This window comes from Phyllopteryx taeniolatus, chromosome 7 (genome assembly GCF_024500385.1).
Source record: "Phyllopteryx taeniolatus isolate TA_2022b chromosome 7, UOR_Ptae_1.2, whole genome shotgun sequence".
Lineage (NCBI taxonomy): Eukaryota > Metazoa > Chordata > Actinopteri > Syngnathiformes > Syngnathidae > Phyllopteryx > Phyllopteryx taeniolatus.
Genome location: NC_084508.1, coordinates 6,600,253 through 6,624,087, shown reverse-complemented (window position 1 = coordinate 6,624,087; position 23,835 = coordinate 6,600,253). Strand labels below are relative to the sequence as shown.

The 23,835-nt window shown below is 40.5% G+C and overlaps 1 protein-coding gene across 2 annotated transcripts; it reads left to right on the top strand.

Annotated features, from left to right (window-relative positions):
• The first annotated feature begins 1,624 nt into the window (after positions 1-1,624).
• LOC133480733 (gamma-aminobutyric acid receptor subunit gamma-3) lies at positions 1,625-21,800 on the top strand. 2 transcript variants are annotated; one of them, XM_061779275.1, is made up of 9 exons: positions 1,625-1,955; positions 2,718-2,863; positions 5,837-5,904; positions 9,648-9,868; positions 11,277-11,359; positions 13,687-13,824; positions 13,945-14,097; positions 16,434-16,633; positions 18,384-21,800. In XM_061779275.1, the coding sequence occupies exons 1-9, from the start codon at positions 1,843-1,845 to the stop codon at positions 18,666-18,668; spliced, it is 1,407 nt and encodes a 468-aa protein (XP_061635259.1). In that variant the 5' UTR covers positions 1,625-1,842; the 3' UTR covers positions 18,669-21,800. The 2 variants fall into 2 exon arrangements, with proteins under 2 accessions (XP_061635259.1, XP_061635260.1); XM_061779276.1 differs by lacking the exons at positions 1,625-1,955; positions 2,718-2,863 and adding an exon at positions 4,179-4,328.
• The last annotated feature ends 2,035 nt before the right edge of the window (positions 21,801-23,835 follow it).

Genomic DNA, 23,835 nt, shown 5'->3' with positions numbered 1-23,835 from the left:
CGAGCATTAATGTTGCATTTGTTACAACCCTTTAAGCAACTGATATTTGAATACAAATGACAACTGTGCCCTTTTTTAAACCAAAAAATATGACTTTAATCTTGCAGTAATATGACTTTTTCTAGAAAAAAAAGTCTGACTTTTTATCTCAAACAAAACAGAAAAAAGTAATATCACTTTTTCTGAGTTAATTAAATGATTTTTTTTTTTTGGGTCAGGATCAACTTTCATTTTGCAATATAGGACTTTATTCTCGTAAAGTGTCGAACATTTTATTTATGATGGGGGAAATGATTGGGAAGAACATGGCTCTTCCATTATAATAGACCACTAAAAATAGGCGGTGTGCGGTTGCCATGGCAACAGGAGATGCTCCCATGCATCTTTTGGGGGTCTTCCATTTATTATAAATATTATAATAACGCGCGTGAAGGTCCAAATAGGAAAACAACATATATAGAAATGTTAGCGCATTAAATTAAATTTCGATGCAGGAACGTATGCGTGTTCGTTGCATGTGTCTTTGTGACCAGCAGAGGGCGGCAGCAACCAAGATAAGGCTCGTAGCAAAAAACAAAACAAAACAAAAAATGCGTTTGACCACAGAGTATATTTACATATTTATATATATTTCACTCACGGGTTTTTAGGCTAATGATGGTTTGCTGTCGATTCATGTCCAACTATTTGGGAATAAAGTCCCTTTTTCAAGTAATAAAATAAATCAATTTTAAATAAAGAATAAAGTCATCATAATTTGACAATAAAGTTGTAATATTTTGCAGGGAAATAGTCGCATTAGTCATATTTTGAGGGGTACAGTAAAATTTTACAATAATAAGGTCAGTATTTTGCAGAAAAAGTCACGTTTTTTTATTTTGAGGGTTTAAAAAACATCCTATTTTTTCGTGATGTTATGATTAAGAAAGCAATTTTACTCCCAGTGGACATTTACTGTCAAACGAAACATAAAACAAAGAGAATTACACATCGCTTTGCCTAAGGAACGTCAACTTAGCTTAATGCTAACAGACAATGCCAATCGCCATAGATAGGCTAACGAATGGGTGTCGTGGCGTTATCATAACCCCTTAAGCAACGGTTATTTGAACACAAATGATGGTGCAACACATGTAGATAGACAATATCACAAATACGCACGCATATACTTTTTAAAAATCCTCTGTGAAAAACAGCAAATATTACTGCAGCTTACTGAGTCATGCCTTTGTGTGTCTGCCTGACTGCATTATACTGCTGCCAATGGTCAGCAGATAGAAATATTTACCATGTTGTTTTTTTGTTTTTTTTTTATGTATAAAGTGCAATATTACAGAGTGCTGTCTTCTTTATTTAAAAAAAAAAAAAAAAAAACGTGAATAAAATTTGAATTTTCAAGGAATATTTTAGCGGGTGTAAACATTTACAGAAATCCACAGAATGTCGAACTTTAATATGGCTATTTTTAGTATTACTATTGATAATATCATAAGTCGGTCAGTCAGTAATTGATTTTAGCGAGTGTTTTTCTTCCTCCCTCCCCCTTCAAAATAAACCCGGCCACCCGGGAGAGCACCGGTCTAGATCCGCCCCTGGCTTTGCTGTCAGACGCGCGAGGAAGAGGAGGAGGAGGAAGACGACGAAGAGTTGCGCCTCTTTCTCCCGTGCCAACTGCACGCAGCCTTGCTAACATATGCTGCGATGCGCAGCCCACTTTTTTGGCACGAGGAGGAGGAGGAGGAGGAGGACGACGACGATGAAGAAGAGGAGGAGTGCGCGCGGTGAGCCTGTGCGGGAAAGCCCGGCGACGCCTGCGACAAGGAAAATGTCTTTGACGGGAAGATGCTCAAAAGGATGAAGAAGGTCCCGGAGGACTCGGCAAGACTTGGAGGCATGACCTCCACGTGGTTGCCGCCGCCGCCGCTCCTCCTCCTCCTCGCAGCGCTCAGCGCAAGGTGCGTAAGTGGCGCTCATACTCAGAAAAAAACACAAACACAAATTCATTCATTCATTTGGTTTCAATACAAACGCTGTATCATGTTTTTTATTAAGGAAAATAGCAGTCTGGAATATCATACTCGGAAGACCATGCACTTATGACACAAAGGGATTCATCCGTTTGTGACACCGTTTTAGTTTCAATTCAATGGAAATTGTGCTGCTCCTTGTGGTGTGCGTGCCTTGGCCACCTGAGGGCAGTATGTCACAGACATACCGATATACATGGAGACACTCGCAAGTTACTCCTTTGTAAGATGCGGTAATATTTGTCGTTCTTCATAGAAGATAAAGAATATATGTGTGTGAGTATTGTTATATAATCTGTCTACCTGGTGGTTGCTCCACCGTTTGTGTTCCATGTATTCCCACGACGTGCCGATAAAAAGTTTCGTGCCATTGAAAGTTTCCAACCTTGAATTTTGCAACCATAGTAAAGATAAGATGATTCTTTAGTGGTCCCCATGGATGGATTTTTTTTTTTACAGCATCACGCTGTAAATTGTTTCCCCAAAATATAAAATAACAATACAGTACAATGGTCAAATAAAAAGACATAGTCAGAAAATGTCATCGAAAAACTTTTTGGAAGCATGAAGTGGCATGTGATTTTTTACTTTGATTGATTGATTGATTGATTTTTTTCAGCCACAAAAAGTAAAAACTGGCATTTAGTCAAGTCATGAGTCTCCTGATTGTGTGTGCGTGTGTGTGTTTAGGTGTGTGACATCAGCCTACGAGGAGGACTACGAGGACGCGACGGTCCAGCAGATGTTAGCGTCCAAATCTCAGCAGTCGGACGCCACAGAGATCCTCAACGGGCTCCTCAAGGAGTACGACCGCAAGCTCAGGCCCGACATTGGAGGTCATTACTAATTATTGGAGTTTTTTAATATGTTTTCTTATTGTTATTTTTGGAATGTTTTCATCTTTTAATCCTTTTTATTATTATTATTATTATTATTATTATTATTTGACCAAAAGCCAAGGAACTACATTGAAATGAGTTAAGCAGCTTCATGAAGGAGTGCTTGGATGTCATTTTGTGGCATCTTGTTGCCAAGGAACTATGCTGCTTTGAGTTGAGGAGCTTCATTTAGACAAAAGTTGTGCTTTGCCGGCATTTTGTGGCATCTTGTTGCCAAGGAACTATGTTGAAATGAGATGAATAGCTTCATTTAGACAAAAGGTGGTGCTTTACTGCCATCTTGTGGCACCTGGGTGCCAAGGAACTTTGTTAAAGTGCGTTGAGTAGATTCATTTACACAAAAGTAGTGTTTTGCTGCCATCTTCTGGCAACTTGGTGCCAAAGAACTATGTTGAAATGAGATGAGTAGCTTCATTTAGACAAATAAAAGTTGCAATTTTATAAGACTACAGCTGTAACATTTTTTTGGGGGTGGGCGGGAATCATATTTTAGGGGGATATTAAAGAAATTTAACATTTTTGGAAAACAGTAATCAAATGTTGAAAATAATGTGAAAATACATATTTTGTTGAAAAATGCAGAATTTTATGATGAAAACGTTTTGATTGCATAAATTGCAATCACGTGAAAAAAAGTTTTAATATACAGAAATATTTTGCAAAAGTTATATATTTAGATCTTTAGTAATGTTGAAATATTTTTAGAATAAAGACGTAATATTTTGTGGGGGAAAAGTCATATTTTTATGATTGTAACGTAATATTTTGAGAGGAAAAGTTGTAATTTCATAAGAATAAAGTTATAATATTGTAAAGAAAAAAATAATATTTTGTGAATGAATTAGTAGTATTTCTAAAAAAAAAAGATAATAATTAAAAAAAACTGCATCTGCGGCTGTGGCTCTCCTTGCGAGGGCCTTACATTAATTGTTGTTGTTTTTTCCACTTCGCTCGAGCTTAGTCATAACTAAAATTTTGGCTCTCAACAGACTACAAAAAATTAAAAAATTAAAAAACCAAGCAACAGCTCGTAACTTGAAAAATACTCTTAAGTTGGGGCATTCGTGAGTCAAGGTATCATCACTGTGCTGTCGTTGGCTTTCCACCTCCTGTAGGTGTCCCAATACTTTTGTTAAATTCAGTCCCGACACTTGCTTATGTCCATCACACACAAGCACACACGCACACACACACACACACAAAAGCAGCAGATAGCTTTCATCGCCATGGCCACGCCCCTTGACCAGTCACAAGCTGTCCCGCAGACGACATTGATTGATTGATTGATTGAGTAATTTACTTTGGTTGGTGTTATTTACTCACTATTAACCCCAGCTGCTTTTTGTGAACAAACCTCTCGGATTTCGATCTTGTGTGACTGATATGGTCCATTCAAGTCAAGGTATTATTTGTTATTTCACAAGAAGGAGACATGGACCGCTATGTTAGCATCTGGAGTTAGCCGCTAGCGAGTACGCTTTGCGTCCACTGGCTGGCAGCTGTCAGTGGCTAATGCCAGAAGCTAACGTAGCAGTTTAGGTCATCGCTCAGCTCTCCTTGTGCTTTAAGTCATGTTTAGCGCTCTTTTGCTTTCATTTCGTGAGGTTTCTACTTCCTGTTTGCTTGTTTTATTTGGATGGTTTTTTTTCTTTTTTTAGTAGCGGTGAGTGAAGATCTAGACTGATACTTTAGCATCTGGAGCTATGGTGTAGTATACCTTTCTATAGATAGATAAATTATTTGGGCCTTACTCAAAAGTGTTTTGGTTTTTTTGCAGTTTCCCCACCTTAATGTATAAGATCATCAAACAAATATAAATGACCCAAGTAAACATAAAATGTAGTTTTTAAAAGTAACAGAAGGGCTTGTCTTATTTCTGAATGCATTATTTCCAATACTTTTGGTAGGATATGCGATAGACTGACGAGATGAAAGTTGAACTTTTGGGTGTGTGTCTTGTGACATCTTGCGTCAATGCTCTGCATTTCAGAAAAAGAACATCATACCGACAGTCAAACATGGTGGTTTGGTTGTGTGATGGTCTGGGGCTGCTGTTCTCCTTCAGGACCTGGATGACTTGCTGTGATTGATGGAGCCATGAATTGTGCGCTGTACCAGAAAATCCTGAAGGAGAATCTTCAGTCATCATGACAACGATCCAAAACACACCATCCATCCATTTTCTGAGCCGCTTCTCCTCACTGCCGGAGCCTATCCCAGCTACCATCGGGCAGGAGGCGGCGTACACCCTGAACTGGTTGCCAGCCAATCGCAGGGCACATACAAACAAACAAACAAACAACCATTCACATTCACACCTACGGGCAAATGAGAGTTGTCAATTAACTTACTATGCATTTTTTTGGGATGTGGGAGGAAACCGGAGTGCCCGGAGGAAACCCACGCAGGCACGGGGAGAACACGCAAACTCCACACAGGCGGGGCCGGGGATTGAACCCCGGTCCTCAGAACTGTGAGGCAGACGCTCTAACCAGTTGGCCGCCGTGCCGCCCCAAGACACACAAGCAAGTCAAATTCTGAATGGCTTAAAAAAAAAATAGGTTTTGGAATCCAGACTAAAGTCCATACTTGAATCTGATTAAATTGCTGTGGCATGACCTTAAAAAGGCCTTTCATGCTCGAAAACCCTCCAGTGTTGCTGAATTGAACCAATTCTTCAAGGTAAAGTGGGTCAAAATATATCCACAGAGATGTGAAAGACTCATTAGCAGTTGTAGAAAATGTTTGATTTCAGTTGCTGCCCAACCAGTTATTAGATTGAGGGGGCAATTACTTTATCGCACAGAACTTTGAATAGTTGTTTTCCCTTAATAACTCAAAAATATGCACAAGTGGCCTACGTGAATGACGCCCTTCTCCACTAATTAGCATTCTCGTCGTCCTCAACAGTGAAGCCAACGGTCGTCGACGTGGACATATTTGTCAACAGCATCGGACCCGTGTCCTCCATTAACATGGTAAGTCACGACACGTCTACAATGAAATCCCGTTTTGATTTGATTTCAGTACTTTTGCAGGCTGGAAAATTGTCTTTGAAGGTTAGCATCAGGAACTGAGTTGCTGTGATGTTGAACAAAAACACATACGTTTGGCTAATCTGAAACTTGTACCCGTCCGTCTTTGCGGTCTTCCAAAACATGCAAACTCACTGTTGATTTTGATGTTTACACAACATGTAAGTATGGTTAATTTGAGACTCGGAACTGTCTTTAATGCTTTTGAAAACATTGGAAACTCCAAAGTTGTCTTTGAAGATGACATGAAGAGGAACATGCACCATTTGTTAGGTTCATGGGAGGAAAACATTGAGAGCTCAAAAATGTCCTCTGATGGCTTTTGAAAGCGAATGTCGGGTTCACCGAGATTCTAAATTGACTCATTGTCAGAAATTCCAAGCGAGGCCTCGCAAGGAAAAAGTCCTGATGGAATTCTTTCTTCCCGGTTCTCTTAACGTGTGCTCGGCGATCTTGTTTCCAAATAGGAATCCTGATACACTGAACTTGTCTTTTGAGTATTGAATACATGGAAATTGGAAATAGGAGTTGACAATGTTTTGGTCCTTCTCCAGTCAGTCCCCTCAGCGGCGTCTTATCAAACCGGTTCTTGCCTGTTCTGAGTCTGAATGTTATCAGTATGCCTGCAATGCAAGTGTGTGTTCATAACATAGTATGGTGACTTTGAACAAAGAAAAGCTAGCGCGTGTGTCCTCGTGTCCTGCAAGCAGCAGCTCAGTAATATACATGATACTAATAGATGTTCGATGGCTTCATCGGACACTTGCGACCGTCCGTCTTTGATGGTTAAGAAACCTCACATTTGGTACTTCAAGTTTGCCTCACGGAACGTTTCTCGTCACGTTCTTTCTTTCGTTCACATTATTGTTGGGGGAAAAAAACAATCCTATTAAAGCCACATATTCATATCCCTTCTCATTCTGCTGCCGCCTCGCGCTGCCTGCATACAAAGGGAACAATTGAATTTTACTTTGAGGGTTCACAATGAAAGGACTAATAATCCTTCATTAGCATACTAAGATATTGTGCGGCCATACAAAAACTAAAAATGAGGGAGGATTGGGGGCTGGGGTGAGGGGGCGTGGCACCTTCGTACCTGCCTGAGAGCTTTTGTTCAATCACGCCAACAAAATAAGCGCACCATTCATCCACATTCTATAATTATAACTTTTTATATCCGACAAATTGAGCCTGACAAGTGCTGTTCCAATCAGGAAGCTGACGCACGCACACAAGTAACAGGAAATTGTCTTGTGTGTTTATGGAAACGCATACGCTAGGTTTATAGGAGGCTCAACTTGTCTCGACTCGAAATTGTCTTTATGAAAACGGATGTTAGGTTCGTTGGAGGCTTGAAATGGTTTGTTGTGAAGGAAAAAAAAAAAAATCTGAATCTCAAAGTTGGCTTTGATCTTTATGAGAATTTGTGCGTTAGGTCCGTAGGAGACGTGTAAATTGTCTTTGATCTCGATGAAAATGCGCATGTTCGAGTCACCTGAACAGGCTAAAAACGGGTGCAGCAATCGTGCAGTTTCCCTCACTAACTTTTAAATGATGTTAGTGGGAGAGTTGTACTATCTGTTACAGCGTGTTCAAGTCTTTTGGGGCAGAAAATGGAAAATAAATTGACCAAAATTAGTGCGGCCTTTAGGAACAGAGGTTAATAAAAGTGCCGGAACAGAGAGTGAGGGTGGTGAAGTTAAGGTGGGGGCTTACCAATGAGTGTTTTATAGGTAAACACGGATAAACAAGTGCATTTGTCTGTGTGAGTGCCAATTAAAGAGGGCCAATTAACCAGGGAGTACAGCTTACAATGGTGGTGGTTTACAAAATAAAAAAGTGGATGGCAGCATGGTCTAGCTTGTGGAGAAGTGTTATGTCATCTAGGATTGAAAGGACAGTCGTTTTTCTTTTTTTTTTTTTAATCGCTTATTGTTAAGCCATTTTCAACAGTTACAATTTGTAACATCGATTGCCTCGTACCGTCTCCGTCTAACGGGAAACGATCCCACAGATTATCAGGCCGCAGACGTCTACTCCTTTATGAAATCTACCTCTGCAAATTCACTCTCATGCCGGCTCCATTTCTTCCGTCCGCCATTAAATGTGGGATGATGTTCCGTTTTTCTTGTTCCGGTCCCCGCGGCGGCACGCGACGAAAGGTCGCCAGCGCCGCACGCTCCCGGTGATTGCAGACTTGCTTGTAATTGGCCCGCTACTCAAATGGCTTCGGCCAAAGGTCAAACCCAAAAGGAAAATATGTGGGTTGCCGGAGGGAGGTGGAAGTGTTTGGCAAAGGAACTGTTGCCATGGCAATGTTCTGCTTGTTCCCTCACTTAGCGGTGAATAATAATAATAGTAATTTAAGCTACTGAATTGGAGGGTAAGCGCTCCAGAAAATGGGTGGATGCTAATTCAAGCTGCGTGCAGCGATGAAAGTGTCCTCGTGCACCGCTTTTTTCATGGCGAATCGTCAAGATGATTGTCTAGCTTTCCAGGTGGCGCTTCTGGGTGAAAAAGGCTCAATCAAAGAAAAATGGCCGTCTTCGTGTTCAGTTCCGAGCAGCTGTCCTTGAAACCTTTTGGTGTGTGCTGTTATAATAAACATGTCGGTGTCGATTGCTGAACTTAGTTTCAAACTTTCCAAGGAGTACTAAGAGTAAGAAATGGCCGCTGCAAACCAAAGTGACTGACTTGATGTTCAATTTTGAGCACAGGTCTTTGAGACTTTTTCGTGTATGCTGTTATGACGGATGTTTCCACCACACATCGTGTTGATTGGTTCATATGGCGTCGGGGCAAAAAAGAATTCTAACTTACAAGTGGGGGTTTCTGAGCGAGAAATGGATGCTTCAAATCAAAATGGCTGACTTCATGTTGATTTCCGAACACAGGTCTTTGAGACTTTGTCGCGTGTCCTATTATGAAAGACGTTTCTGCCAGACATCGTGTTGATTGGTTCTTATGGTGTCGGGGGCAAAACTCATTTCTAACTTCCTGGTGGGGTTTTCTGAGTGACAAATTCATGCAAATTCATGTTCAATTTCGAGCATGACTCCTTGAGATTTTTTTTTGTGCCTCATTTTACGATAGACATGCACCCCCAATTTTGTGCCAATTGATGAAACCGTTGTCAGGGGCTCATTTTTTATTTATTTTTTTGTAACATTCCATGGAGTACTACTGAATGAAAAATAGCTGCTACAAATGGAAATGGCTGATCTCCTGTTCGATTTCAAGCTTGGGTCCTTGAGACTTTTTCATGCGTCATCCTATGGTAATCAAGTCCACCCAATTTTGTGTCGATTGTTGGGGGGCTTATTATAATTGTTTTTCCAAACTGTACAAGCAGTGCTGGCCAGTGTTAAATGGCTGATTCAAAGCAAAAGCTCCTTTTCAATTTGGAGCAAGGGTCATTGAGACTTTTTTTGTGTGCCTCGTGTTATGATAGACGTCCCCGCCGAATTTTGTGCCGTATATTTTTTCCAACTTTCCAGAGGCTGCTACTGGGTTGTATTCAGGACCCTTAAAATACATACTGTACATCATAAGCGGTTGCTTGTTTCTTTTCAGGCATGTTAAAACACCCACCTAAGCAATGAATTCCTCGGAAGAAGAAGAAGAAGAATAAAGACGGTAATTCCAAGATGGCTTAATTATGATCCGTCACGATTCCATTCTTCCAGGAATACCAAATCGACATCATCTTCGCGCAGACGTGGACCGACAGTCGTCTGCGCTACAACAGCACCATGAAGATCTTGACGCTGAACAGCAACATGTTGGGCCTCATCTGGCTGCCCGACACCATCTTCAGGAACTCCAAGAATGCCGACGCCCACTGGATCACCGTGCCCAATCAGCTGCTCAGAATATGGAACGACGGCAAGATACTTTACACTTTAAGGTAAACAAATATGCATCTTGTTTTCATGGTCAAAAGTGTTTCCGTGGCAACCTCACCCTCATCCTCATTTCAATTCAATGTCATAAGAAGTCACCGTGGCCACAATTTGGGGGAATTCAGCAGATGTATTTAATGATGTTGGTCATAGATGACGTAAAGTAGCACATGCTTTTAAGTTATTTAATGTGACCTGAACTCGCAATTTCTTGTGTGAGTCAGAGCAAATTTGCCTTTTTGCCTGGTAATTAACGACAACAAAACAAGTCCAGTGACTGTGCTATGTTGGCTCTTTGTGCTCAATTGAACTCCTCTGTAAGCTTCACCTCAACCCCCCTAAACACTTCCTTTTGAATAAATAGCAGGCGCGGCTGTATTCCTGCCGTGATTGGGGGCATTTGCTTTCGTGCGCACTTTGAGGGCGTAATATCGGCCGATTGCATGAGAAATGGGCTAGGAAATGTCAGCGGGTATTAAATCTGCCTTGACGTGGCGGGAGCAAACAAAGATGACATTTGTTACAGCTTTAACCAGGGGGGGGGGGGGGAAATAACACATTTCTCGCCATTTTTAAAGGTTAGGACGGTTAAGGCTTTACTTTGAGGGCGGTACAAAGTGGATCTGGAAGTTGCCTCAGAGCCGGAAGAGAAAGTGATAAGAGCATTCTGCAAACGTGGTCATTCCAGAAAGGCCTTCTCTGCTGGCCTCAACACTATTACTGACATACATTTACAGTCTACAAATTCTAATATTTCTCCCATTAAAAATTGTACAAATTTATTCCCAAAAGTCTATTCTCCTCATTTGGTAGTGTTTTTTCTGGACTACACTGCTTCAAGTACGTGCATGTGGCTGTTGGATTTAAATTTTTTTTTTTTTTTGTCCAATCAGATTTCAGCCTCTCTGTGTTGCCACGTCAGTCTAATCTGACATTTAGTCGTTCTTCACAAAGGATAGAAGACATGTGCTTGTGGAGAATGTTAAATGATCTGTCTACATGTGCTGCTCCACCATTTGTGTTCAAATCTCCGTTGTCTCGCCGATGCCATTTGTAGCCCGTTGATGGCGTTTCAAATTACGCGTTAGCATTAAGCTAGTGGACTTTTAGGCAAAATGACATGGTTGTTTTAAATGCACAACTTGTATTTCGCTTTGTTTTAAGTAAATTTCAACTGCGAGTGCCATTAAACGGCTCAAAGCCTCTTTTTTTTTTTTTTTTGAAGAATTGTTGATTTGCAATTTACCGTTGTTCACTAATTCTCCCTGCCAAACGTCTGCTTGTTGTAAAGAGAGAAGAATCACTCGTATCGCCAAGCACCGCCATTCATTCAGTATTCCGATTCTTTGCTGAGTGTGATGCGCTTTTTGCATAATAATGAATATCGTCGATCGTCCTTGCTTGTCGCTGCAGGCTGACCATAAATGCGGAGTGCCAGCTGCAGCTGCACAACTTTCCCATGGACCGACATTCGTGTCCGCTCATCTTCTCCAGCTGTGAGTATGCAACATTGACTTGATTTCATAGGATTAAATGTTATACAGCTTGATTTCCTTTCACTGAAGTTAACGGTGGGCGACTGGTTAGCACGCCCGGCTCACACTTCCGAGGATCCGGGTTCAAATCCGGCCTGGCCTGTGTGGCGTTTGCACGTTCTCCCTGTGCTTGCGCGGGCTTTCTCCGGCTCCTCCAGTTTCCTCCCACATCCCCGAAACATGCGCCATTGGTTAATTGAAGACTCTAAATTGCTCATTGGTGTGAATGGTTTGTTTATAAAATAATACAAATAGAACGTTTACATGTATTCACTTTAATTTGACACAATTTCACGGTGTACGGTTTCGTTTGATACTTATTATGATTTAATTGAATTTTGTACAATTTTGTTTTCTAATTTTGGAAAACTGAATAAAATTGTATGCAATTTCATTCAATTTATGACTCAAGTTAACACTTAAATATCAATCATTTAGTAGATTTTGTTTTTTATTTACATAAGTTACTTTAATGTATGTTTTAAAGTATAGTAATTGACTTGATTTTTTTAATAGACAGAAAAAATGATAATGTAACAATAATTCAAACAAACTGAAAACAAAAATGAACTGAATTGAATTGTATTTCATGTAATCAAATTTTTACGTTTTTATTTAGTTTTATATGCAATTTTGTTGAATGTAATTTTCTAATCCTATTCAATATATACACAATTGAATGCTTATTAAATAATTGAATTCAACCGTATACAATTGACTTAAATTTGAATTTGTCATTTTCTACGAACTACATTAAACCTTTTACAATATACTTTCATTTATACAATTTCATAAAACAAATTGCACCAAAATATAATAAATATTAGGCATAATAAACATTTCATTTCAATGTTATTTGACTTATTCTGTTCCCACGTACACGCATGCATAATACCCTTTTCCTTTAGTTTGGCTCTTATTGCATCGTGTACGTACAGTAAAGAAGAGTCCCGTTGGTCTGAATTGTAATTATGAATATAACAAAAGGGCAAACAACATGTACTGGAAATCAAGGAGCTTTTCAAAGGTCCCCTCAAAGGAGACACATTTTGGTGTAAATGAACGGGGTTCACCGTTCGATGCACTTCTGAGCGAGCGGTCGGCGAATGTAACGAAACCCGTCGGGGGAGACGCTCAAAGCCATTTACGGTACCTTTTTAATGAACTCCTTCACCGCCAGCCTTCCCAGTTAACATGGATATTTGACTTCTAAAGCCATCAATGGCAGTGAATGTGTTAAGTAAGCGGGTGTGACCGCCGTTGTCATAGCAACCCCTCCATCCTGCTCTTCACATGGAGTTCATCCAAAACTGAAGGCGGTGGGGGTGGGGGGTGGGGGGGGGGGGGGAACGTGCCACTGGGGCTCTTCAACTAATCAACTTATTACAATGCTGATATGCAGCCCGCCTGGGCATATTACAGTCGATAGCATCGCAATTGGTATCACGTTAGCATTTAGCATGTTAGCATCCATGCATGACTACAGGGCAAGATGTAAAATGCTTGTTCATCTGCCTGGGAACTTTGTTTGTTCAGGTTTCTATCGGGTTATGTGGCCAAAGTAACTGTTTGTGTAATAAAAATGCCACGGAGGAAATGTTTAGTAATTGGTGTTAATAGCTTTGAGGCGATTAAAAAATCTTAAGAGCTAACTTTTGGGGTCATTTAGTCGTTTGGGGGCCCAAGGGAAACCCGGTCACACGGTTACAGGTCTTAATTGGTCAATCTTGAGGGTTATTATCTAACAAGTGAATCATCGCAACGCTTTTACTGTAATTGATAAAAACATTCATCAACATTTAATGTAGTTTACCATTTCGACCGCTTTAAGGGTCACATCTTCACCATGAAAAGCGTCAATCGTGTCATTGTCTGTCAATTGTCAATGAAGTGCGCGCAGCGAGCTATCTCCTGAGCAAACGGTCTCGAATGACTTTTTGCCCAGCAGATAGCGAATGTGCGGCAGGTGTAAGAGATGGAATAGTCCATTGCGTGAGAAGAAACTATCACGATAGAGTATTGTGCTTTTCAGCACACAAATTGAGATTGTTTCAAATCAAATGAAACGTTATCGATCAGTTTCTATGAGACGTTTGAGGGCCCCAGGCAATGAATTCTATGCACGCACGCATTACTTTACACCTTTATTCTCTAATGGAGTTGAATGACTATTTATACATTTACCAGAGTCTTACTCGAGTATCTGGACTCTTACTTAAGTACAGAGTGTTCAGTACTTTTTCCACCTCTGGCTGCGTGTCAAGCGCTGCGTTTTGGTCCCGTTGCAGACGGGTACCCTCAAGACGAGATGGTCTACAAGTGGAGGAGGAACTCGGTGGAGGCGGCCGACCAAAGGTCCTGGCGCCTCTACCAGTTTGACTTCATGGGCCTCAGGAACACCACAGACATCCTCAAGACCACAGCAGGTACGTTTTTACAAACACCGGAAGCCGTGAAGTCCAAATGTCAGTGACCGTCGTACGATTCAGAAGTTGTGAAACGGATGCTCCGTAAGTGCGGTTGGCTTTAGCGTGCGCCCCCTGCAGGCGACTACGTGCTGATGACGGTGTACTTCGAGCTGAGGAGGCGCATGGGCTACTTCACCATCCAGACGTACATCCCGTGCATCCTCACCGTGGTGCTGTCCTGGGTCTCCTTCTGGATCAAGAAGGACGCCACGCCCGCCAGGACCGCTCTGGGTGAGTAGAAACTTCAAAACCCGAACCCTTGTTTGTAAACCTAATCCTGGCTCCAAACCCTAATTTAAAATCCTAACCCACGTTTTATACCCTGACCTGAAACCTTGTCCCTGACCTGAAACCCTGCTCTGAACCCTTAACCTTGACCTCAAACCCTAACCCTCCCTTAAAAAAAACTATTTTGAAATGCTTATCCTTCTTTAAAACCTTAACTTGGGTTTAAACCCCAAACGCCAAACACAAACCCTAACCCAATATTTGAGCCCTAATTTTAAATCCTAAACCCGGGTTTCAAAACCTCATTTGAAACACTGACACCAGGCTCCACTGGTGCGCTGTGCATGTTCTGCCTTCAGGTTGAGCTTCGTCTTGGCGTTTCTTCGTGCTTTTTGTGTCTTTTTTGTGTGCTTTCTCTGCTTTGTTGTTTTCTGTGCAGCCCCGCAGAGAGTTTAGCTCAAGGTAATGTGTCCATTTCTCTTCTCTTGATTTATTATCTTTTGCTTTTTTTAAGGCCAACTGTTGAAGCTGTCCTTATCCGAACCCTGACGTCATAACCTAATTTGACACCCTATCCCAGGCTCGAAACCGTCATTTGAAACCCAAACAATCGTTCCATCTTTATATAACTTCAAGAACCTAAAAAACCGCATTTTGAAACCCTACCTTGAAATCTTAACCTCGGTTTGGGAATCAAATCCCGACTTGAAAACCGAACCTATGCTTGAAACACTAACCCCGATCTGAAACCCTACTTTAAAACCCTAACTCTGGTTTGAAACCCAATCTTGAAACCCTAACCCTGTTTTGAAACTATTACCTCGGCTCGAAACCTTCATTTCAAACCCTAACCCTTGTCCAGGCTACTTTGAAACCCTACCTTGAAATCTTAACCTCGGTTTGGGAATCAAATCCCGACTTGAAAACCGAACCTATGCTTGAAACACTAACCCGATCTGAAACCCTACTTTAAAACCCTAACTCTGGTTTGAAACCCTAATTTGAAACCCAATCTTGAAATCTCAGCCCTGTTTTGAAACCCTAACCCTGACTACTTAGAAACCATAACCTAGGCTCGAAAACCTTCATTTCAAACCCTAACCCTTGTCCAGGCTTGAAACCCTACTTTGAAATCCTAACCCAGGAGTGAAACCCTCATTTGAAACCTTAACACCAGGTGCTTCCTGTAAGCAGTCCAGGGTGCAGAAAAAGGGAAACAGGCTAGCATGCGGGCCTAAAATAGCCAGGGCCAGCTTGTTGCCATGGTAACAGTGGCGGTGTACAGGCAAAGGAGCGACATAAGCAGATGCTCCTGGAACAGTGGACATGAAGAACATATTGAATACAGAACCATGTTTCGAAATATATCATTCATCAAAGTGCTTGGCTTCAGCGTTCGTTGGGTCAAGCGCTGAGTGTACGTGAACAGAGACTTTGGATGGGATTTAGTTTGAAAGCCAATCGTACACAAAGTACGGCCTCAAAAAGAAACTGAAGGAGCATCGTCACGCCCAATAGAGGAAAGCAGTAGTGTAGTAAGCCTAAGGCTTTAGCAGAAATGTAAAGTATTTAATTGGATTGTCAACCGCTGGAATATGATGCACAACTTGACAGCGCAGTCTAACACTGCACGTTAAAACATCTATACTTAAATTAGGATTCAATTCAATTCAAATGTATTGCACATTACTTAAAGAAAAACTGTACCTAACTAAATGTTTGAAAACAAACAAATGCAAATGTTTTGAGCTTTTAAAACAACTTAACTATACGTCACAAATGTACTGTACTGAGGGCAACTTCACCTTTTTTTTTTAAATGTATTACGATTTTTATAAATGTTTTTTCACGAATACATTGTATGTGCCACCTAGTCTAAACGCTAATTGATATTGCATTTGTGGAATAAGAGTTCAAATGTAATTCGTCCGTTTTCATCCGCCGTGTTTGGCAATATCGCTCTCTGCTGTCGACCGAAATGAACGTCACAACTACGGCTAGCATAAATATTTCTGGCCTGGTGAGGTGAACCTTTGAACCCAAACTGCGGGGGAAAAAAATGTCAAAACCTCAGCGGTCCGCTACCTGTTTTTGGGGGTTTGGTCACATGACGTCCGCAACGTGTGACAGCAAAGGGCGATATTGCCAATCACGGTGGCCCCCTGAGATGGGTGAAAATGGATGACTGGTTCATCTGTTGAAATCAATGTTTTAGACTAGTTGGGGAACATGCAATGTATTTTTGTAAATAAAAATAAGGTCCCTGTAATTTTCTGCACAGCTTGAACATTTAATTGCGGGATTGTTTGTTGTGCGCGATTGGCGCACGTGTCGCTCAGGCATCACCACGGTGCTGACGATGACCACGCTGAGCACGGTGGCCAGGACGTCTTTGCCTCGCGTGTCCTACGTGACGGCCATGGACCTTTTCGTCACCGTCTGCTTCCTCTTCGTCTTTGCCGCCCTGATGGAGTACGCCACCTTGAACTATTACTCCAACAGCGCCCGCAGACCGCGCTGCATGGACAGGAAGCGGCATGTAAGTACCATACAGTATAAATCAAAAACACTTTTGCCCTTTAAAATGAATTGAAAGGCTATTCATCCGTTCCAGGGTTAGGGTTTCAAATGAGGGTTTTAAAGTAGGTTTATTAGAAACATTCAAACAACTGCTACTTTAACACATACAAGGAAAGAGATTTAAACATTGTTTATTCAAACACCACGTACAGTATGGAAAAAAAAAAAAAAAAAAAAAAAAGTCCACTAGCTTAATGCTACATATAATGCAAAATACGGACGAGCTGACGGAAACTGGCATTGATGAAATTTAAACATTGTATTTTTAAACAGCAAACCACATATTTACAAAACTCCACTAGCGTTGTGCTAAAATATGCTGTCATGCGAAGCACAGAAGACGGAACTTATGATCGCTAAACACAGCAATTGTCAACGATCGGATTCCGCGCTGTAGCGGGGGCCTGAAGGGCACACCGCAAGGCCCCGCTGGTGTCCCCGCTGTATCTCAAATCAAGTTACGGAGGCAAGGTGACTTGAGCTTTATCTGATCGCACTTTGTCGTATCACGAGGCTGACGGGAGAGAAGCTTAAAAAGCTTGCGGATGAGGAGGTGATGCTGCCCTTTTGTAGCTCTTCAGATAAGACGCGACTATTTTTATGGGGACTCTGCGTCACGACGACACAATCTTGTCAGCTACACACACACACACACACACAGAAAGAAAGAAAGAGAGAGAAAGAATGAAACAGAGAAAATGAAAAAGAAAAAGCGAAAGGAGCTCATCAATATAACAATGTCGCGTGCACAAACACATCAATGCTCACAAGGTTAAGGTTTCAAAGAAGGGTTCGGGTTGCAAACAACGTTTAGGGTTTCACATTAAGGTCAGGGTTTCAAGACAGGCTTTGAATTTCAACGTACCGGTAGGGTTTAAGTCAAGGTTCCGGTTTCAAATTATTCACTGCCATTGACGGCTGTTGAATTCAAATATCCACGTTAACGTGGAGGACTGGCAGTGAATGAATTCAGGTTTTAAGACGGGTATAGGATATAGATTTAGGGTTTTCAAGTTTGCTTTCAAGCCAGAGATCAGGTCAGAGTTAGGGTTTGAAATTAGGGTTTCAGGGCTGAGTTAAGGTGTCAAAATAGGCTTTTACCCACGGTTAGGGTTTCAAACATTAGTTAGATTTCAAAGTTGGGTTTCAAGTCTGATTTAGGGTTTCAAACAGTGGTTAGGTTTCCAAGGAGAGTTTTAAATCAAAGGGTTACAAGCCATAGTTAGGGTTTCAAATTAGTATTTAAGCATGGGTGAGGAGTTCCAAATAGGGTTACAAGTCAGAATTAGGGTTTCATGTTAGGGTTTGAAAATAGGGTTTTAAGACTGAGTTATGGTTTAAAATTAGGCTTTCAACCATGGTTAGGGTTTCAAACACAGGTTAGGTTGCAAAACAGGGTTTCAGCCAAGGTTAGGGTTTTAAACTATGGTTTCAAGTCAGAGTAAGGGTCAACAGTGAGAGTTTGACATTAGGAGTTAAAGTCTAAGTTTCAAATTAGGCTTTCAACCAGGGTTAGGGTTTCAAAGTAGGGTTTCAACTCAGCATTAGGGTTTCAAAATAAGGTTTCAAGCCTGTGTTTGGGTTTTTAAATTACGCTTAGGGTATCAAAAAACAGCCCGCGTTCGGATTTCAATGTAGGGTTTCAAGTCAGAGGTTTCAATTTGGGGTTGGACCCGTGTGTGTGTTACCCCCGTGTGTGTTGTTTGCAGAACTACTCGGTCCTGGACGCGCGGCGGCCCCCTCCTCACACGGTGGTGGCCCTGAACAACTCGACGTATTGGCAGGACTTGGACGACACGTGCGCCTCGCGCTGTCTGGACGGCAAAGACTGCGGCGCCTTCTTCTGTTGCTACGACGACTGCAAGGACGGCGCGTGGCGGAGGGGCCGCGTCCGCATCGACCTGCTGGAGCTGGACGCCTACTCCAGGGTCTTTTTCCCCACCTCCTTCCTCCTGTTCAACGTGGTCTACTGGGTGGGGTATCTCTACCTTTAGCGCCGCCTGATGATGACATCACAGAGGAGCTGAAGACGGGCATACACTGGGGCAATGTTCGGAATCGGTCCCTGGCCGCTATATCGGTGGTTTTACAACCTTTTACACCAAGTAGGAGAAAGTCACACCATCATGAGCAACATTAAAAATACAGCAGCATCGTAGGTGTATTCATCAAAAACAAGACGGACGTTTTAGTCCTAAGAAGTACAGTGGAACCTTGAAATTCGTTCTGTGACCACCATCGATCTGAAAACCAGATACATTAGCGTGCTGTACGAGCCCGGCTAACCGCCGTGCCTATGTGGCAGCCATATGGGGGAGGTCGATGTTCCTATCGAAGGCCACGCATGGAATTGGAATCAAGTCGTAATTATTACTTATTTTTCAACCAATTTTCATGAGGTTTACTGTTCTGTCAACATCAAAGTGTGTGCTATCAATACAGCAAATTTGGAAAAAAAGAAAACAAATATTTGTACCTTTTTAAAAGGGTTCTCCCAGTTCCATTGTCATAAATGTACGACCTTGTACGCGACTGTATGCAGCAGGTAACAGGTGTAAGGTTTAGGGTAAGGTGGCGATCCTGCGCCATCCAGCCACGCTCGAACCCGCGCATTCACTACGTCACCGTTTGTAAGTCAAGTGTGCTGACTGCTAAGCTAAAAGCCCTGGGCCGCTTATGTAGCAGCCAGCACCGCATCTACTGTTAGCGTATAGGTAAAAATGCGTTACCAAGGTAAATACCTAGCTAAATTCCGAAATAGCTATATTAGCCTAAAATGCCTTGCTAACACATGATTTTTGCTAAAAAAAAAAATAATAATTTACATTAAATTCAAATAGTAGCCTAAAGTTCAACACCCTCCTGAGAACGTCCACTGGTAGCGTGTACAAAACGAAAGGTTATCAGGGTATATAGTTAGCGCCGTTAACAACTAGCTAATAGTAGCCAGTGCTTTAGAATGTCTCACTAATATATCATTTATAGTCGAAATAATTACATTTCAAATATTACTCACCTGAGAGCATCTACAGTTAACATTTATTAAAACACAAAAACGCGTGCCACCTGCAGGAAATGGATAGCATGGATTTACCGTGTATGCCCATCTTCAGACAGCAAAACAGCGAAGGCTCGTCAGCGATGGTCAGACGTTACAATCTGACGAAGGACATTCAAACCGTTCTCAGTGCAGTGCCTTTACGTCCTTTTTACACCACGTTAGAGGAAAAAATATCCAGACCAGAAGGAAATGTTCGCTTCATGACGTGCATCTGGCCTGGCTTCGTCACGCCGTAGCGTCCGTCAAAGTCCATCTTTTAACCGACTTTCAGAGATCGTTGGGCCTGATTCACCAATGTTCATAAGAATTCAAGAATATACATGTTAAAAAAATTTTTAAGAAAACAGCAAACGCCATTTAGCATTTTTATCAAATGCTAATTGGTGATTGCTCTAAATTCTTTACATGAAATGATATTTATGTACAGGAACATTGCGGAATAAATGCTATCAGGGAATCATTCATTAATGAATAAAAATACTAATGTTCTAAAGTTTCCACAGTAGTTATTAGTTTGGTATACTTTCCATGATATTTCATGGTATAGGTATACCACGAGATTAGGAATATTTTAGGAGACTGATGAGGAAATATTTTAGTGGCTAAAGCTCATATTCTCCTATTATTCCTGATAAATAGTATAATTTTTACATACGTTGTGCGTTTACTAATATGTATTGACTGAGGTAGTTTTCAGCATTTTTGCTACAGTTGGGTTAGTTTTGCTGTGTCTTTTAAGACAGAATAAACAATGACATACAATACAGAAGACTTAACCTGTTTTTGCTAGCTAGCTAATAGTAGTTTTTAAGTTGTCAGAATAATAGTTCAATCTTCAGCATTCAACCTGCTGTTATGAAGGTAAATAGCTAGCTGAGTTGCTAACTAGCTAATAGCTGGTAGCCCAAATGTCTTTGCTAACATATTTTTGGTCAAAATAATAGTTTCAATAGTTTCAATAGTCTCCTGTTAGCGTGTACTTACACAACAAAGGGTTAGCGGAGTTGCTAACGAGTTAATAGTAGTCAGTACCTTAAAATGCCTCACTAACCAAATCGTTAGGTAAAAATATTTAAGTTTCAAATAGTACTTAGCCGAGGACATTTACTATTATCTTATATTTACAGTACATAACGAGACATTATCAAGGTAAATAGGTATCTATGTTGCTAACTAGCTAATATTAGCTCATGAACGTAAAATGCATCACAACATATTTTTTGAAATCTATATTTAAGTTTAAAATAGTACACCCTAACAGCTACTGTAAGATTGTATGTACACAATGTTATTAAGGTAACTAGCAAAGTTGCAAACTAGCTAATGGTAGCTGGTAGCCTAAAATGCCTTGAAAACCAAGCTTTTTTGGGGTCAAAATAAGTTTCAAATAGTAAGTTAAGTTCAACACCCACAAAAAGAGGTTATCAAGGTAAATAGCAAACTAAGTAGGTAATAATTGCTGGTAGCCTAAAATGCCTCGCTAACATCGAAACAATATTTAAGTGTAACGTCTGAATTTTTAATTGTGGCGTACGTCGTGTGTTCATCTTTAATCATACGACCGAACATACGCTATTGTTTGATTGTGGTGGATTGTTTTATTTAACTTTTCCTTCAATGCAATAATGCCCCATTGGTGCTATATGTTGCTAATAATTGACACACACACACACGCGCATACATGCACATAAATCAATAATATTCAGCTGCACCATAGTAAGCCCCCAACAAATTTAAGTATTGTTGTTTGTTCTTTTTTTTTAATTTTTTTACATTAGGTTATGTTGTTAATTCAAATAAAAAATATTTTTTACTTTTCTTTTTTATAGATTGTCATTTCTTTGTACTTATTAATTAACAATTGATTAACATTAACATTATATTGGTCATATTTAAAAAAAAAAACAATTATAATAATCTAGTGTGAAAACAAACCAAAGACTCTTCATTAATGCAATGGTAGCTCAAAGTGCGTTGGTGCGTCGGTGGGAGTTGTTTTGTGTTGTGAACGCTGAAACAAGCTAGTTAGCTTAGCATTGCTGTGGGATGTTTTTTTTTGTTTTTTTTGTTTTCTTTCTTTATTTTTTTTATTGTCACTGAAGGCAACGTGATCCCATGACAATTGAATAGGAAATCGTACAGAAAAGAATTCCGCTTATTTCGACAAAACAGGAAAGCTTGACTTTTCGTACAAAATCCTAATCAATGCTCGAATCTGTTCATTTTGAAGCTCTCTGCTTTTTTTGTGCATTTGCATTTGTTTCCTATGTGTGGCCTTTCCGCCTGTATTGACGGCGTACCTCGGGTCAAAGGTTGAAACTGTATTAAAAAGCAAAGAAAGTAAATGGGCTGCCATTTTGTCACAGTCTCGAGGAGGCGGGGAGCTAATAAGCATCCGCTTCCTGCTGCTTCGCTTTCTGTTTATCGCTGTCTTCATCTACGGGCGCCATGCATTTACTTGATGATTTGTCAAGTGTGAAATACTGCGACGACTACGACAATGTGGGGTAATAAAGTTTTTTTATGAGTGTCATCATTTGTCGTCATTGTGTCTTGTGAACAATAAACCGCGATAAAGAGGGAGAACGCCGCAACAAGAATTCAAGCAGCGTCTGTATAATTAACTGTAAGGCGATTGAATTACAACCTGCAACAACAACAATCCAGTAATTGGAGCTGTGTTGACGACCACGCTGTCCATTATATTGCGGAGGTGCCGACTAATGCGGTTTAATGAGTTGGCATTAGCGCTGCACTCTCGCACGGACGTTTCTAGGCAACAGCACAAAGAAAGATGAAGAGACTCCTCGAGGCTGACGTTCCAAATGTTGACTGGGGTCAAGTGCTATCAGATTCCGGCACTGATCGGGGTTCACACGTATTTTAAGATTTCAAAATTCCATACTTTTACCTCGTCCCTAATTTCCAAGCTCTGTAAAGAAAAGTCCCATGTGTGACATTTGTAAATAGATGGACATCACTCTTTTCAATTCCATCAAGTTACCAAATCATTTCCGGAAGACGAGAGCGAGGCGCTGTATGCTCATGCAAATGAGGCGCCAACCCAGACGCCAAAGACGACTTTTGCTTTTCCTGAGTGCCGCCTTCCCCGTGTTGGAAATGTCAAACCAGTTCATACAAAAACTGCATTGAGTTGAGTCTGTTTTTAAAACCCTAACACGGTTTTAAAGCACTAATTTGAAACCCTAGCCTTGTCTCGGAACCCTAACCCTATGTTGAAACCCTAACCCAGTTTGAAAACCTAACCTGCTCTTGAAACCCTAACCCCACTTTGATGCCCTAACACCATTTTAAACCCCTCCTTTCAAACCCTAACCCCATTTTGAAACCGTGACCCCGTTTTGAAACCCTAATTTAAAACCCTAACCATCTTGTGAGCCTTAACCTTATCCTGAAACCCTACTTTTAAACCCGAATCCTGTTTTTAAACCTTAATTTGAAACCTTAACCTTGCCTTGAAACCCTAAATTGAAACTGTAACCCCTGAATTTGAAACCCTAACGCTCTCTTTGAACCCTAATTTGAAACCTGACCTTGTCTTGAAACCCTGATTTTAAATTGTAATTCTAAAATATTTTTATATGAAGGGGCACATTTTTAAAGGAGCAGATTTTTTTAAATCATTTATTTTATGTATAAATATTATTCTATTTATATTTCATTCTATACTTTTTATTTGTTATATATTATGATTTGATTATGATTATGGTTTTGTTTTGTATTATTTTATATAAAAGTCGAGTTTATTTTTAATAGACTAATCACAAAAGTCTGAAAAAATCAAAATAATATTTGATTCCATAACTATTTCAAGAGACAAGCTTAGAAGCCTTCAAGCACTTCTTTTTATTATTATTATTATTATTATTTAGATATAGATTTGTAGATGTATTAGATTGTATTATTTGTATGTTATCTCAAAGGCAACAAGGTCAACTTTATGATTGTGATTCATCTGTATTTTTTATCCATTTTTTTTGTATTATCATTTTTGTTTTTAATGTAAATTTGTATTTGTTTGACTTCCTACTGTACATATTAAAGGCTTTTTTATGTTGAAAGGAAGACAAGCTTCGACA

Bases quoted from the DNA above. Each gene is read 5' to 3' on its own strand.
- LOC133480733 (XM_061779275.1), top strand. From the start codon at position 1,843: ATGCTCAAAAGGATGAAGAAGGTCCCGGAGGACTCGGCAAGACTTGGA. The intron at 9,869-11,276 runs GTAAACAAATAT...TTGTCGCTGCAG, and splicing joins AAGATACTTTACACTTTAAG to GCTGACCATAAATGCGGAGT. The intron at 16,634-18,383 runs GTAAGTACCATA...TGTTGTTTGCAG, and splicing joins GCATGGACAGGAAGCGGCAT to AACTACTCGGTCCTGGACGC.